Here is a 17,150-nt window from a genome sequence, read left to right as displayed (position 1 = left end):
TGTGGATACCATTAAATCGTGGAAAGCTAAGGATGATTTTCTGAAAGGGGGCTGATCCCTCAAATGGAGCATCATAGGCCACTTATGTTGTCTCATGAATATTCATGAGCTATTCAAAACGAGGCTAGTAGGGTAAAATCAAAACAATCATGACGGCTAATGTTAGTTACAGCAATCGTCATATGTCTTTTGTGCCAGAATTAACATTTTTCGACAGTGGAAACTTACATTAAAACTTAATCTAAGAACCCTGGACAAAAGCATGTTTGCAGATTACAAAGAGGCCTATGTACATGCACTCAGTGGTGAGTTAATTTGCGATTTATAATACATATGAGTGGCATACATTTGACACACTTGTTTGCGGTTTGTATAGACACTACAATGTGAAAGTAATCATGTAAAAAGTCACAATAGTCTAAATGCCATTCTTTTGTAAACAGTATTCATATGCTATAAAGAGTGCTCAATTTATTAGAAAGGGTTAACTGCACAAATACAATACATTTTGTGTCCACCTCCCCCTGCATTGACATTTTTGTGAGGACATTCCCCCTCATCACTCAATTTTATTTATTTTTTTTTTAACACAGGGTAGTTTGATTGAATCAGTATTTTAACCACTGTATATTGGCAGGGAATATTATGTTTGAATCCGGTATACTGCTAGGGTTGCCATCTGGCTGGTTTAATTACTGTTTTACCGGTTTCCATACAAAGATTTAATGTGCCATTTTTTTTAATAAGCCTAGTTTTACGGTTTACATTTCACATATCTCAAAAAATATATCAAGACTCACAATAGCACTTGTTAAATTGGTACATAAAGATAACACAAGGATTTTTGTAATCACTGTTGGGCAGTGAACACACAGCATGAACAGTGTAGTTAAGACATTTGTTTGCTTGTCGGCAATTCTTTATCAGGGCACACCATCTTTGTTTACTTTTTATCCCGCCTAGCCTCACTTTGGGGAATTGAATGTGACTCACGAATAATGTTTGAAAAGGGCCCATGTACTGCCTATATAACTTATCTTGCTGCTTTGGTCAATCAGCCTCCACCTTGCAGCAAGCCTCGTTCAACAATGGAAAGGTGGCTTAGTCACCAGTTTAATAAAGATGGTAGCCCATGTCCTACCACCACTGACAACTTTGCTAAATCATTAAAAATCTTTAACAATGGCAGCCCATCTCCTGCCAGTCCCAATAGAGTGTAACTTCCTCTTTAACTTCACAGAAGATTCATACAATCTTATTTCTTTCTTTCTTAATAAGTTTAAGGATTGACTGTGGGCCTTTTAAAGTTTTAAAAACGTTGGTTCCCTCAGTTATGTAAAAGAAACAGGCTTCATCCTAAGGCAAATATTCAACCAAGCTTTACAGTTACTACTGACCTGAACAAACCAGTCTATGGTACAGCAGTTTACCAGAGATGGAAACATTCGACAACGTGCTCGGAATGCATCTCCAACAGGGCTCATGCACAGCACAATGTGTAGTTTTTCACGCACCCGAGAGATAAAATATTGGAAGACCTTCAGAAACAAAAGAACATATATAATTTTGTACCTTTTTGTTAAATAAAGCTGAGACATATATTGCATGGTCACCCTACACATAGGATAAGAGACACCTTACACACACTTATCATCAATTTTTTACATTTTAAAATTTAGTATCATGTCATTTTAACCTCATCTCTGTTTCCTTCTGGTATTCCAGCTTCTTTTGCTTTAGGTCGAGTTGCTGCAAGAACTTGCTCAAGTTCATCCTTCTCAAACAGATTAGGCACTTCCCCAGAGTTGAGCATATTGTTTATATCTTCCAAGAACTCCTCCACAACAATCTGTAACAACATCAGAGATCAAAATAAATATTGAAGTGTAAATAAAACAAGTGTACTGGGAAAAAAGGTTTTGAAATGAAGCCATTAGTTCAAACCATTTAATGGTTAAAAAATGTATTGTAGTTAGTAGTTAATTTAAGACCAGAAATTATGCCCTTATATGTGAAATGAAAAAAAAAATGTTGAACAGTATTCAGTCAAATCATAAGAGAACATGCCCCAAACACATCCCAATGTTATACAGAATGCTAACCTTTACTGTAACATTTGATAACCTCTTAATTAAAAAAAAAATGGTTAATGCAAGGAAATTACGCAAGTCATAAACCAGAGCTAAGATTTAAACTGAAATTCAGTCATGACTGCTGAGTAGTTTAGTGGTTAAACTTCATGATCAAAATGACCCTCAAAGTGATCACCATTGCTGGTGTAACTTCCAGATGAAGATCTGCAGCATTATCAATAACAGCCTTATATAGCCCGCTATACTTGCTTGTTTAAACTTTACACAAATAAATGCTTTACATCTCATTAGCAGAATAACATTTTAAGACTATATCTTGCCACAATACTACATGACTTCACTGTCTTTTTTCCATGTGTTACAGATAAAGAGGACCCCACATACTTTCCTATGTGGCACTGGTAGGGGTCTATGTATGACCTGTAGGTTAACATAATGGGTAATGGCACAATCAAATGTAGTAATTTCATAATTTTATAGTTTGATTTACCTGTGTGTCTGTGAAAAGAAATACCATATCTTTCCCTTCGACTCCTGCCATTTTGTATAGCTTTCTCAGATCATCATGGAAGCTGTCATAGTTATAGCCTCGGCTGAGTTCAATCTGAAAGCACTTGTACCCACACATGTTGGCAGCAAGTCGTGTTAGGGATTGCTTGCCAGTACCCCCAACACCAACCAGAAGAGCATTTCCTCTTTCTTGTCGAATCATCCGGGCAATCCTACCAGGGATAATTCTTAATTTTAGATAGATTACACAGACTAAAGCCATTGAGAGAGAGAAAAGAAGGTGGTTTGACCATCATTTATCAGCTATAATTGAGCAGAAGATCTTAATTTTGAAAAAGGCAAATTCAACCAGTGAAGACCTACAACTTCAAAAATAAAAGTAACTAAAGTAACTAAGTTACATTGTAACTAAAACTGAATTTCACATAAGGAAGCATTTTATTTTATTAATGTAGACTTATCACATTTCAGTACCCTACAATATCATGCAGGTAGGTAACAAGATCATGGTATAATAAAAAGACTAGAGTTGCTAGTAGCAGTTTGACAAACAAAGGACGGCCTACCTGTATCACAGAATGTATCGCACATTGTTTTTTTTTTGTAAAGATACAAATAAAAATAACTGAATGGAATGAAAGAGAAGGCTTTACATGAAGCACATAGATAGAAGGGAGTGGGTGAAAGCTGGACCAAAATAAAACTGCCAGACAGGGCACTAAAACAATATCATACTGGAAACTATACCACAGAATTACTCCATCTCTGCAATCTAAATATTAAAAAGAATTATCATAAAAAATATGAAACTGATCATTCTTTTTTAAGATATAAGCTGCAGTGACTGAGTAATTGTGTGGTGCAGTTTTCAAGACATTTCATGTTGTTTTAGTGCTCTGTCCAGGCAGTTTTGCACAGGTCCGGTTTTCACCCACTCCCCAGGTAGAGAAATGAATCAGCAGCATGTTGAACCAAAGCTTTTAGTTAGAGTATACATGTTTGTTTATTTTTTAGTGAAAAGGATAAACTGCATGCAATATTTTAAAGATGTAGGTTCCAATATTGTTTTTATTTTGTCTTTATTTATTTTAAGTTATGGATATGGTTGCCCCTAATTTATCATGCATATGTAATATTTATCATGGAAAAGGTTTTGGTATTGCTGGATGCTGAAAGTGGGGCACTTAAAGCCCCTCCCACCTCTTCATAAATTCGAACACAGTAAAGCTGCAGACTGAGGTTGGTACTTTAATAGAGCAGATATTCCACAATATCAGTGGTGAAAGAGAGCTCTATTCCCAAAGCCTCATAAAAGAGAAAGATATATATCTCACAATGTTGAAATAAATAATAAAAGTTTCAATATAGGCATTCCTAAAAAAATTCCACGGTAAAATACAATAGACGACTACTTATACATTATATTTGCCATCACAGCAATGATTGCAACCTGGACATAAACCTTTACAAAACACCTGGATGTGAGCTGTGACTGTTTTGTTTGCAAGCTTGTTATGTGCCTTTTCGAACAAAATGATGTCCATGGCAGTCAGAAACATAAACTAAGGCTTTGATGTATCAAAAACAGTCAGACAATTGTTGAAAAACCATCCTTAATAAGGAATTTTGGGACACTTTGATGAATACAGGCCATAACAGCCTATCCTTATTTCAAATTTTACAAAACTTGTCCTATTTTGTTCATTATAAAACAACATTTTGTTTAAAAAAAAAAATTTTAAATATAAATATATATATATATATATATATATATATATATATATATATATATATATATATATATATATATATATATATATATATATATAGTGGCTCTCAAAAGTATTCAGCCCCCTTGGACTTTTCCACATTTTATTGTGTTACGACATGGAATCAAAATGGATTGAATTAGGAGTTTTTGCCACTGATCAACACAAAAATGTCAACGTGAAAAAAAAAAAAAAAATCTACAAATTGTTCTAAATTAATAACAAATATAAAACAGAAAATAACTGATTGCATAAGTATTCACCCCCTTTGCTATGACACACCTAAATAAGCTCTGGTGCAACCAACTGTCTTTAGAAGTCACATAATTAGTTGAATGGATTCCATCTGTGTGTAACTAAGGTGTTTCACATGATTTCAGGTTAAATACACCTGTCCCACAGTTGGTTAGTACATTTACTAACAAAAACTACATCATGAAGACGAAGGAATATTCAAAGCAAATCCGGAATAAGGTTCTTCAAAAGCACCAATCAGGGGTAGGATATAAGAACATTTCCAAGGCATTGAATATCCCCCCGTAAAGTCCATTATTAAGAAAAATGGAGAGCATATGGCACAACTGTGAATCTGTCTACAACAGGCCGTCCTCAAAAACAGAGTATCCGGGTGAGAAGGGCACTAGTCAGGGAGGACACCAAGAGGCCTATGGCAACTCTAAAGGAGTTACAGTCTTACAGTATTCATGTATGCATTTTCCATGTTTTCTTCTTGATGAAAGAAAATCTCAGTTCTAGTACACATCCATCTATTTCTTGTACACATTCTCTGAATGTTGCGTGTCAATGTACACTAAGTCTGATTCCTAGCTGTTCTATAAATTCAATCTATTTAAATTTAGTATCGCAAATAAAGGAATAGTATTTGCTGCCAACAGCAATACAGTAACCACAACAGAAATAGTAACCTGTCCGGTTTGTACAAATCAAACAACTGTATAAACTGGATAAAGACTGATTACTTTTAGAATTAAAAGCACGAGGCGGGCCTTACCAGATGGTAGTGCCCTCTTCTTCGGGCACCACTGCTTAATTATAATGTATTGCTTCAAAATAGCGCACTGCTAGAAAAAACACTAATATATTACTATTTTTGTGAACATTGTGAACTGGGTATTCTGCATATGATGTCTTAATCACAACCAACACGTTCTAAATATATTTTAAACTTATTTTAACTATTTTTTTTTTACCCCTATGATTTCCAGCATCTGCCACCTGCTGGTGAAAAGATGTATTTAAGTTATAATTCTTCAAATTTCAGTTTCACGCCCCCTAGTGTGCAATACGGTAATGGCTGGGTAAATAATTAGCATGTCAGACCAACTTCAATTGTGTTGCAAATTTTGCATGATGATTTTGCATCACCACAGTCAGAACGTGCAGATCCCAGTGTATAGTTACTCTATTCAAAGGAAGAAAGCAGGTTTGACTGTCATCTTATTTTTCTTCTTAATAACCTTTTTTAAAAAAAAGACCTAAAAATATAGTTTTAGAAAATAGTCCCATCCTCTTTGATTCCAATGCAATAGAAGTACCAACATTTATTTATTGATCTGAAAGATAAAGCTACGGTATTGAACATAACTCATTTGCCACAGTTTTCATATTAGGTTATTTGTATGTTTTTGATTTGGAACATTTTACATTGAACTTTCTGTGCATTGATCCACATCTACTGTACTGTATTTCGTTAGATTTAGTTTAATTTGCTGTTTGATCAAATTATGATGTGTATTATTTCATTGTAGAAGATGGTATTCTATGGTGACCTGATCTTCAGCGTGTGACTTGCTAGTGAGGCATGGTATTTCTGTAGTAATCTGACAAACCCGTTTCTAGACAGATATCGACCGGTAGCATGAAGAAAATGCAAGACAGGCTAACTAAACTGCATATCGCATTGATCTCAATTTTACTGTAGAGCATAATCTCCTTACTTTGTTTTTTTTATAGCTGGACATGGCTACCACTGTGTTTATATTAATATTCTACTGGTATTTTGTGAATTAAACATCAATTAAAGGTTTTTGTTATAAAGCATGCACTAGTTCACATGTAGAAACACTTAAAAACTTAAAATAATCATTAAACGACTTGGGTATATGAATGGAGGCACAAACTGACACTGTCAATTTATTTTTCTTTTTGGTACAAACTTTACACTAGAGCAAATAATACAAAATCTACAGTCTCCACAGAGGACATGCAATGATTTTGAGTGGGTACAAGTAAAAGATCACAAGTGAGTTAACAGTATATTTACCTTGAAACATGCTCCACAGCATCCTGGAAAAATACCAGCTGTGTTTCTTTGGAATTGGTCATATTGTAATCATCTAGGTAGTCTTGAAGCACAGATTTTATCTTGTCTATATCAGTCAAATCTTCATAGATGCGGTCAGCTTTGTCTACCCCGACCTGTAATTTAAGCAACATCAACAATTATTATTGATTTGTTTTGTTTTGTTTTTTTTGCAAACAAAATTTGACATTTATTAAAAAGAAATGTTGAAACAGAGCTAGACCGTAAGACAACGTGTCTTTCCCTCATGTCTAGATGTTGTGAATCTCTACACTGTGTTTGTTGGTTGTCTTTGACACAATTTTTTATTGTCTTTCTTTCATGATCTGGTATCCACTGAATTACGACAGCAGCACAGGATCAAACTACAATACCCTTGTGTATGGGTATACAATTAGGTTGACTTATCTATTTACTACTCAGACTATTGAATTATATTGTACATACAGTATGTCAATCATAAAGAGTAACAAATCCAGGAGTACGTGTGGCATGTATATAACAAATTCAATATCAATTACTTGCAGAAGTTTCATAATTATCTAATTATCATAACATTAACAATTTTATGATTTAATATTTTTAATTAGGGTAAATTTTCTCAACAACATTATTTCTGGTCTGAAATGCCCTAAATCAGAGGTTTCCAAAATATGGTAAACAAATAAAACCTTGGTGGTCCCTGAAACAAATCTCTAAATTGAACTGCATCTACCCATTTCCAAAAAACTCAAATATTAAAGTGCTATACACATGACAACACAACACAAACAAGCTCTGTGCTAATCTAAGCTAATAACATCTTAGCTGCTGTTCCTGACATTATGAAAGGTTCTATGCTAGAATTAATAATTCACTGGCAAAATGTAACTAATTACATTTTGGTATGACAGTCATACCACTATAAGTAGAGCCCTGCGTTTTTCGCAAATATGAAATAGGACAAAAAAATGAAATGCAACCTGTAAAATGAAATAAAATAAAATGCAAATATAACATGAAATAAAATGAAAAATCATTATAAAGCAAACATAGTATGACATTTTTTAATTGGGAGGTTTATACAAAATACTTTAAATAAATACTTGCAATCGTTCCATAGACACAGTGTGAAGGGAAACGGAAGCTCTGACTAGCACATGTGTGAGTCATTTGGAAATTAAAATTGTGATGGAAGAGAAGAGGCTCTTGTTTCTAAAATGCCTAAACTGTGCATAACAATTAAACAATGCTGCAAATAATTTCTCCTGACTTCTCTTGGCCAACTGTTTAATCCACTGGAGAAAGCCACTTGGGCATCAGTGGATAAAAATATGTCGAAGGAATGTATTGTGAACATGCCACTGCTGAGGGAAGCGGAAATACATTAATTTCTATTGCGGTTCATGAAACTAAGTGACAGTGTGACAGGTGCAGTTAAGAATAATGTTGACGGCTCTGTAGATATTATTGACATGCTGTTTGGGCTCATGTGCCAGAATGCCAGCTTATCCAAACCCGTGATTTCTTGCCTCATGTACCCTGTGGTTTCTGTCGATTGTGAATGTTTTTTTTCAAAGTATTCACTGATTGTAAGTGACAGATGACAAACCATGAAAAAAGTAGAGATCTGTTGTATGCTTGCGTTTAATTCTTAATTTGAATATTTGTGCTAGACTGAAGCTTCTTATGAACACATGCATTAATTATCTGAATTTTCTTTCAGTTACCTGCATTAAGTTAACACTGAATTGTACAACATTCAGAAATACGCATTTTTTTGTGTTTGTTGATTTAATATCATTCATGCTGATTTGATTTCCATTGTGCGGTAATAAAAGTATTTTTGTATTTTTATAGAGGGCATGGGCAGTATTTACTGTAAATAGGCAGTTAATTAAAAATAGTGCGTGACTTTTCATATGTTAACATTATTGCTGCTAATGACAAATTATGGTAACTAAATTATTTTTCTGTGCTAGGTCTGTTTGTCAAAATCATAATAAAAAAAAAAAAAAAAAAACATTTCACAAAAAAAATATGTATATAGTTAAAACATGGTGTATACTTTGTATATACACCTGTTTGAGTTATTTTATTAATGTGTATCTGTAATAAAACAACATTTTTAGTGGATAAAACTAACTAAAATTAAATTTGTGAATTTTTTTTTTTTTTTTTTTTAATTATAAAAAATAAAAAGAATTTCAGAATTAAAGAGGCTTTAACTATAAGTAACACACACTTCACAAATGGTTACTGGACTCCAATTAGAACTACTTTGATGTGAAACAAGACGCATATTAATAAAAATACAACCACTGTTGAAACAAATTAACACTCGCTAGTTTTGTCCTGATTTTATTTATATAGGTTATTAGTAATCAATTTGTCAGGGGGTCTGTTTAAATGAACATACCCAATGCTTAGCAGCCAGCCTAATGTTGAAACTGTTCAATTAATGTATCTTCTTAAATGAAAATTACCTTCATGAAGTCTCCAAAAATGATTGGCTTAGTTACAAAGTATGACGGCTCAATCTGAAATCCAAAATATTTGCCTAAAAGTTAAAAAAAAGAAAAGATAAATCTTACCAATCAGTAACGTATGCAAGAAAAACCTTCTAGCTGTTAATATGATATTAATTATTGCCATTTGTTTGAACCATTACTTCAGTAACATCTCATCCTTAAATTTGCCCCAACTAGAGATGCAGTAACCATCTCTAGTTGGGGTAATTTACTTATCTCTTATTTGCTTTTGTAAATTGTAACTATACAGTTTCAATGATGGGCCATTGCAAGAATGGGCCGATACCATAATGGCCAAGTAGAAGCCAACTACTTTTCCAAGCATCTCTCACATGGAAAAGGGACAACAGAGAATTTAGTGTATATGTGTTCAAATAAATCTTACCGGCCATCTCGGATACCATTGAATTAAAATAGCTTTTGTCTTCATTGTTGATTAGGCGATCATGGAAAACTCTTTGGCATTCATGGCAAAAAAGTCGGAATATTTGCTTTTGATCTCTCACAGTGCCTGGCTCACACTGAAGAATTCCTGAAAATATGTGTATACAGAAAACATTTTAAAGTCTGTTTAGCTTGATCAACCAAAAATCCTATGCATGGATCTTTATAAACTGTTACTATACAGTATTGTCCCAAGGGTATCCAGAGCTCACTCTGTAACAAGTTTGACCAGTAGGTCAATAGGGGTACTTTATCTGACCAGCAAGGGTCAATAAAGATATTTCTATTCTGTATATCTTACTATTCAGTGTTTTATAGTTATGTCACCTGGAAAACACACACACTTGTTTGAGTTGATCATTCGAAGGTAGAACATAGCTCTGCTTAATACAACCAGTTGCAGAACTGTTTTCTAAAAAACATCACTATTATGAGCTGCATGTTTACTGGTTTGAACAACCTTACCCTGCACACACTTTGATAAATCACGTAAATTGAACACATAATGGGACTTTGCTGGTGTAGGAAGAAGATCAATGCTCATCCTGCGGTAAATTTCAACTGCAGCATCCACAATACTTGCAGCAGTCTGCTTAACAGCATTTGGAAATTCTGTTAAGAACCCATTTAGGATGGCCTGTGTAGAAAAAATAAATAAAATAAAAAATATATAAATAAATAAATAACTGGTAAAAATGCTAATGTACAAAAAAAAAACTCTTACATGACTACTTTGTACAACCATTAGTTAACAGTTCTTAAAATAAATAAAATGACCCATGGATAATGTGTACAGTACATGTCTAATATACACACTTTAATTCTAATACTCTTGTTTTTTCCTTAGAGATGTAAATCCTGTACTGCATTTTTAATATGTCAAAGGGGTGATAAACAGCTTTAAAGTAAATGTTCTTATCTCTTATTAGCTTTAGTAATATTGTTACTGACCCCCCTCTCATATAATGCCAAATTCAAATACAGTCAACCAATAAACATTAAATTACACAATAAAACAAGTAAATCAGTGCATCTGGATATGAGACTGTAAACTCATATCCACTTAAACTCCTCCACCCTCGGTATGTTGCAGTAAAGTAGCTCCTTCATTAATAAGCTCCTGGGGAATGCTTTAAGAATATGTATTATATTTAACACTTTATTAGCATACAGTTAGCAATGGTAAATCATAAATCATTCATATATGAAATGAAAATTCAAGTTAATCATATTAACATCATTCGGACCTTTTGAAAGAAAATAAATATGGCATAGTTGGTTGCAGAAAGAAACTGAATTATTTTTTCTTTTTAATATTAAGGAGCATATGAGCTGACCTGAAAGATTTGTTTTAGGCTGTGCTCGGAGGGTGTTGGCAGACAGAGCATGCTGAAGTGTCTAATAAAACGAGGAGTTACTGGATTGCGACCACCACCGGGAGGAGCGCAGGCAGCTGCGATGGTTACATCCTGAAGAATAAAAAAAAAAAAAAAAAAAAAAAGATATATAAAGACACGATAAGACACTTTACAAACAGAGTGCTAAGGATAACATTCCGTCAAAAATATACTGGCAGCAGTTTTTGTGATTTATTTGTGATTTACTGCCAGCTATAATTGGTTAGACTTAAAGAAAGAAATCTTGTTATACACAGATGTCTTGTAGGAAATAAAGGCAATTAAAATACTGTATACTGACTGTAGCAATTAAAATGCCAATACATTAACCTTCAAATTAATCTTAAATGAAATGTGTTCTGTTTTGAACCCCTGTGTTGTTACTACCTTTGTCTTACTACCCTTTGACATTTAAATATCAGGGACTGTGTGATTTGTATTTGGTGCATAGTTCAGTATGTCTTCAACATAGATGACTGCTTCATTCTATCATACTTTTATTTTTTACTTCCTTCAGTAATCTCAAGTTGTTTGTTTCTGAGTAGTTTTCTCTGTAGCTGAAGGGCTCAACAGAAATACATTAACAAACAGAATCTTATGTGTGAAAAAAGAAATGTCATGACAACCAAAGACTAAAGAGTTACCAAAGGTGTCCTTGATGCCTGTTTGCCTGAACTTTAAAATACATTTTTTTATTGAAGTGTCCTGAGGTTATGTGAAAGAAATGTATGTGAGAGATCACTGACAGAATGCTCTTTGACTAACCCCCCAGATACTTTTCAGTCTGTAAGATAGTTCCATATTCCCTAAACATATTTACTCTGCACTACGATAAGGGGTTCATGTTTTAAACTGTAGGACACACACATATTTATAACTTACACATGCACAATTAAACACAATCTGAATGTATATGGACATTTTTAAAGATCGAGCAGTGATCTGATCTAGTTTTCTAAATGGGGGGAAAACAACAATAATTGTACAACACCAGGAAGACGCAAAGCAGTTGTATGTTGGAGGAGTCAGAGTATTTTTTATCAGACGTTTTGTTGGGAAAAGTGAACATATTGTTTAGTTTGTATTCTGAAATGCACTTTACAATTATTATTTAAAAAAACATTAAACATTAAAAAAACACATTCAATAAAACAAATCTATGTGTACATTTTGAATCTTTAAAAAGGAAAAAAATATGGTTATTATATGAGGTGGTTATTTTTGTGGACTTTTCAGGCTGAAAAAAATCGAAATCTCTTAAATGTTCCTGTAGAAATGTTATGTTCTACCATTTCTAAAGGAATTTAATATATGGAAGCCTTCCTCATGATAAATGGTGGCCATATTGAGCAGCTAATGCAATAACATGTGTTTGCTACAAACCACCTTGGGTCAATTGTAGTGAACTTGCAGAGTTAGTATGGAGCTGCGCACTAGTTGCGTATCAGCTAGTACGGTACTATCTCGACATCAACCCCAGCTGCGTACTAACGTAATACTAATTGCAACAAAAAAAGAAGCGGAACAAAGTTGGGGACTGGCTGATCTCCAGCTTTAGTATGATACTAAGGATTGTAGTTTGTTTTGGTGTGCTTCCAAACAGGAACTGAAGAGGACCCGAGCTCAAAATCTGAGTGATTGGTACAAATTATATTTTAAGTGTGGTTTTTCGCAAAGGTTTTTTTTTTGGGGGGGGGGGTTTACAAAACCTAAACATCTTAATTATTTTATTTATTTTGATTTATTCATGCTTAAGTTTTAAACTTGAAAGGGTATATTTAAACACAACAAATACTGAATTGCCCCTTGAGCTTTGTTTTTTAAAAAATCAAAATGAGACCTCCCCCCGCAAGCACCGACAAACTTGTGTGTGTGTGTGTGTGTGTGTGTGTGTGTGTGTGTGTGTGTGTGTATATACGTGTATAGTATTATGTTAGTACGCAGCTGGGGTTGATGTCGAGATAGTACCGTACTAGCTGATACGCAACTAGTGCGCAGCTCCATACTAACTCTGCAAGTTCACTACAATTGACCCAAGGTGGTTTGTAGCAAACACATATCGTACTGAATGTATATATAAATATATATATATAAACACACACACACACACACACACACACACACACACGTAAATATGTCTTTTATAGGTCCTATGTAAAATATAGGTACATGGATCTGTGATTATGAATGGTTCAGTTACAAAAGTTGTCAATACATGTTGGGATTTTTCACATTTGTTTCACTATGGTTTAGAAAGGGTTAGACTAACTTAGTCTCCTACTTAGTATCCTCTACAGGGCAGCAGCAGTTATTTTTGGGTTCGTTGCAACTGAGACTTTTTTTAGTACACACCTGGGGACTATCTTGAGCTGCCAAGTTCGTTGCAATTAGTATTTAACTTGTGTACTAGTTTAGGAGCTGTGTACTAAACCACGGGTTCATCCCCAGTTAGTACGCTGCTTTCAGTTCGTTGCAATTGACAAATACAAAGTTTGTACTTTAATAGTTATCAAACACATTTCTTAATATTTTTTTCCTTTCTTAGAAATGCGGTAAGGAGATTTAGTTAATTCAGCTAAAATGGACATCCTAGGAACTCTAAATAATGCTTTGTCTTTAAATTCAAACTAGTGGTTTACTACTTTGTGGGGAATAAATATAATTATTTTAACTAAATCTGTGTCTATAGAACTGAAATTGTAATTATTTTCAAGTCCGTCAAGTTGAGATGAGTTTTTCACTAGTATTGCAATACCATACGTATCGTGACCTTGGTGTATTGTCTCACCCCTACTTATGACCCATGGTGGTTTCCACAAATTGTGTTGCCCATCGTATGGTATACCCACCTGCCAGGTTTGATTGTTCTGTGGTCAATAGTGTTTCAACACCATAAACAGCCCACGCTATACAATAGGATCAATTAACACAACTTCTGACTAACAGACTGCTTGGACACTTACAAATCTATCTACTGATCTATATTTAATCTACCTACAAATATAATTTTTAAAAAAATCTTTCTAGATTCATGGGTTAAATAACATTTTCATATCCACTACCTGACTGCAGTCAGTATGTCACCATGTAATGCAGCAGTGGAAAATGTGCACAGCATTTAAGTTTAGGTACATAATCACAGGCAACAGGATTCTCAAACTATCGTCACAGGCTATAAACAAATACACTAACTGCCTAAAATGACAAATTACTTCCCTTGAGGAAAATTGCCAAAAACATCACAGGGATACACAACATGGATAGCATCCTAAAATCGATAAGGAATGTTTTGGGGGGGGGGGGGGGGGGGGGGGGGGGGGGGGGGGGGGGGGGGGGGGGGTTGGGTTTCTTTGTTCTCCCCCCCTCTCTCTACAATGTGACTGATATTATAACCACTCTGTATAATGAACAAACTTTTGTTCTTGATGTCTACAAACACTATGACGCAATATGAGACATAGGCAGGCCAACAAAATTGAGGGTAGGCCTTGTCTAACAGAGATCCTAACCATTTCATGCCAGAATTAAATTTTGTGGACATTCCAGATGTTGAACTGAATGTTCCAGCATCTGCTGGAAACATCTGTCTCTTTCTAAACAGGATAAGCTTCCACGTGATAACACCATGTAACAAATTTTATTTATTTTTTTTGGTCCTGGGTAGTAAGTGTTATTTCCTAATTGCTTATGCCTCAAAAGTATAGAAAATGGCTATTATTCACCACAATCTTTGCTTTTGTGACCAGGACAGTGATATTTCAAAATATCACTATTTCCAATGGGAAAATGGGCAAATGTGTGTCTTTTTGTTCACATAAAGTCAGAAAAAAAACAACACATGAATCCAAATTAACATGTATTTATACTAAAGTAATACAAAAATGACTACAAAATATTTAGAAGTGAGTAGTTTTTCGAGATTTACGATTATACTGTATTTACAACCCATGTCTAAATTTTAACCAGCCATCAAACTGCAATTCCTCCAAAAATCTTAAAGCAGTGCTAATTTTTAAAAAAATAATAATTCCTATATTTTTTGAAAGAATTAAAATATAAATATCACCGCTCCCCTTGCAAATTGTTTTGTTCTACACATGCTTATTTATTTTTATTTTAATTATGTATATAAAGATTTTTCAGGCTGGTACAACACTTTTGCCTCCCCAAGTATTGCAAAACTACAACTGTATTGTCAGCAATAACCTGTAAGCAAATGATCATGTGGCCTACCCTGTGTTACCCTAAATCATTCTGGACCACAACATATCAGCTTCAAATTATTCACGTAGTATAGCGTTACCTTTTGGTTTTGTATTTCTTTTTTTTTTTTTTTTTTTTTTTAACTATTTAATAATTACTTGTGAGAAGATGCTCTCCTGACTTCAAACTATTTATCATTTATATTACTTTGCCAAGACAAATCTATAGCAGCTGTTCTTTTATGGATGTTCCCAATTCCACATTCATATTACCTTATTTCTTCTTGTCACCCAGAATAATCCTTCTAAAGAGTAATAAGTGGTAAAAATAAATAAATAAATAAATAAATAAATAACACAGATAATTTATTTTGCAGGGGGAGATTTGATGGTAGCAGATACGACTAGTTTGAACAGCTTTGCAAAAGATCAGAAGACGTAAAGGAGCCACAATTATGTGATTGTTATTTTTCTATTTAAATATGTTTTGATGTATTAAATATCCCATGTACCAGGCTTCGTAGTGTATGTGATCTAGTAATCAATTGGAGTAGCATAGAAGAAATCATGCAACGTGAATGTATTAGTTTTCTGAAGTAGAATGTACAGTATATGGACCTGGATATGTCTGTATACTGTATCTTTCCCCAGAGAACAACTGCAGAAGCATAAAGTGAAAATCACAGCATGTAACCAATTTAAACCCCAGAGTCTGACTCTAGGCCATTTACCATATTTAATTACAAACCTCAACAGAAATATACTCAGGGTAATTCTGTATCTGTTTGTCCTAGGATTAAACACAGTGCATGTGCTTCATTCTATTCGCTATTGGGCCAGCACAAGCTGGAACTGCACTGCACGAACTGTCACCAAATAACCTGTTATCACCCACCACGAGCACTACTACACGCACCCGGGACTGGTGACCATGTTTTAGTATTGTGGGGCGGATAACGTTTATTGTTTGGGACTGTAAACCTGTTTGTTTGGCTCCTCGCGTTACACATTGTTGTGTATTGCCGGAGCGTTTTTCTTTTGTTGGCCACCGGACCCGGATTACAATTAAAACCCCCCTTTTCCTACTAGATTACAATTGTTTGTGATTTCTTCTGCACTGCATCACCTCTACACCTGTTCACAATCACCGGCCAAATTGCCACAGGCCACTAGAGCCTCTAATACACCACAAAATTCAAAACAAACACTGTAATAAGAAATTATCAATTTGTTGAAGACCTCTGAGAGCTATAAACTAACTATTAAATAAACAAATCCATGCATAATATAAAATGGTAGCTCAATAACCAGTATTACAACTTTATGTAGTTCTGGAAATCATATGCTTATGCACAATATATGTCAGTGGTACAGTAGTCTCTGGCTAAGAGAACACATCTCGGGAAGCAAGCAAAGTGTTCTCTTGGGTGAAGTGTTCTTTAAGACAGAGTTGACCACCAGACACAATATGAATCAATAAATAAATATGTATTACTTGTCATGACGCATGTGCATCAACATATGAAATGAACTGAATAACAGAAAATTAATAGGCAAGTGTATGTTAATAAACTATAATAACAAAGAAACAGACAAACTAATGTTAACAAACTAACTGTCAAACTAAATTAACACAACAATTATTTTAGTTGAAAAATAGTAAACCGTATCATAGTATTCACTGTTGGGTTATGGAATGTACTGACACGAATAGGAATGAATGTGCATACAGGGTGAATATAAACTAAAGTGTATTGATTTGAGGGTAGCTTGCATACAGAGTGAGTTGTAAACAAGGAAGGAGAAGGATTATTATCAGATAAAAAGTGCAGTGATCACTTGTTCCTGTATTATGGCGTGTTGCCAACCCCCACCCCCCCCTCCCGATCTGATGAGTCTATT

At 34.3% G+C, this 17,150-nt stretch overlaps 1 protein-coding gene across 1 annotated transcript in view; it reads right to left on the bottom strand.

Moving 5' to 3' along the window:
- Positions 1–17,150, bottom strand: part of dnah6 (dynein, axonemal, heavy chain 6) — a 146,179-nt gene that overhangs the window by 63,867 nt on the left and 65,162 nt on the right. Inside the window, 8 exon segments of the mRNA XM_041218913.1 lie at positions 1,398–1,538; positions 1,697–1,849; positions 2,584–2,815; positions 6,657–6,811; positions 9,161–9,234; positions 9,591–9,737; positions 10,115–10,286; positions 10,987–11,118. Coding sequence (XP_041074847.1) covers positions 1,398–1,538; positions 1,697–1,849; positions 2,584–2,815; positions 6,657–6,811; positions 9,161–9,234; positions 9,591–9,737; positions 10,115–10,286; positions 10,987–11,118 — 1,206 coding nt within the window.

The sequence above is a fragment of the Polyodon spathula genome, chromosome 2 (assembly GCF_017654505.1).
Source record: "Polyodon spathula isolate WHYD16114869_AA chromosome 2, ASM1765450v1, whole genome shotgun sequence".
Lineage (NCBI taxonomy): Eukaryota > Metazoa > Chordata > Actinopteri > Acipenseriformes > Polyodontidae > Polyodon > Polyodon spathula.
The sequence above is the reverse complement of the archived record's forward strand: the minus strand, read 5'-3'. Positions and strand labels throughout refer to the sequence as shown.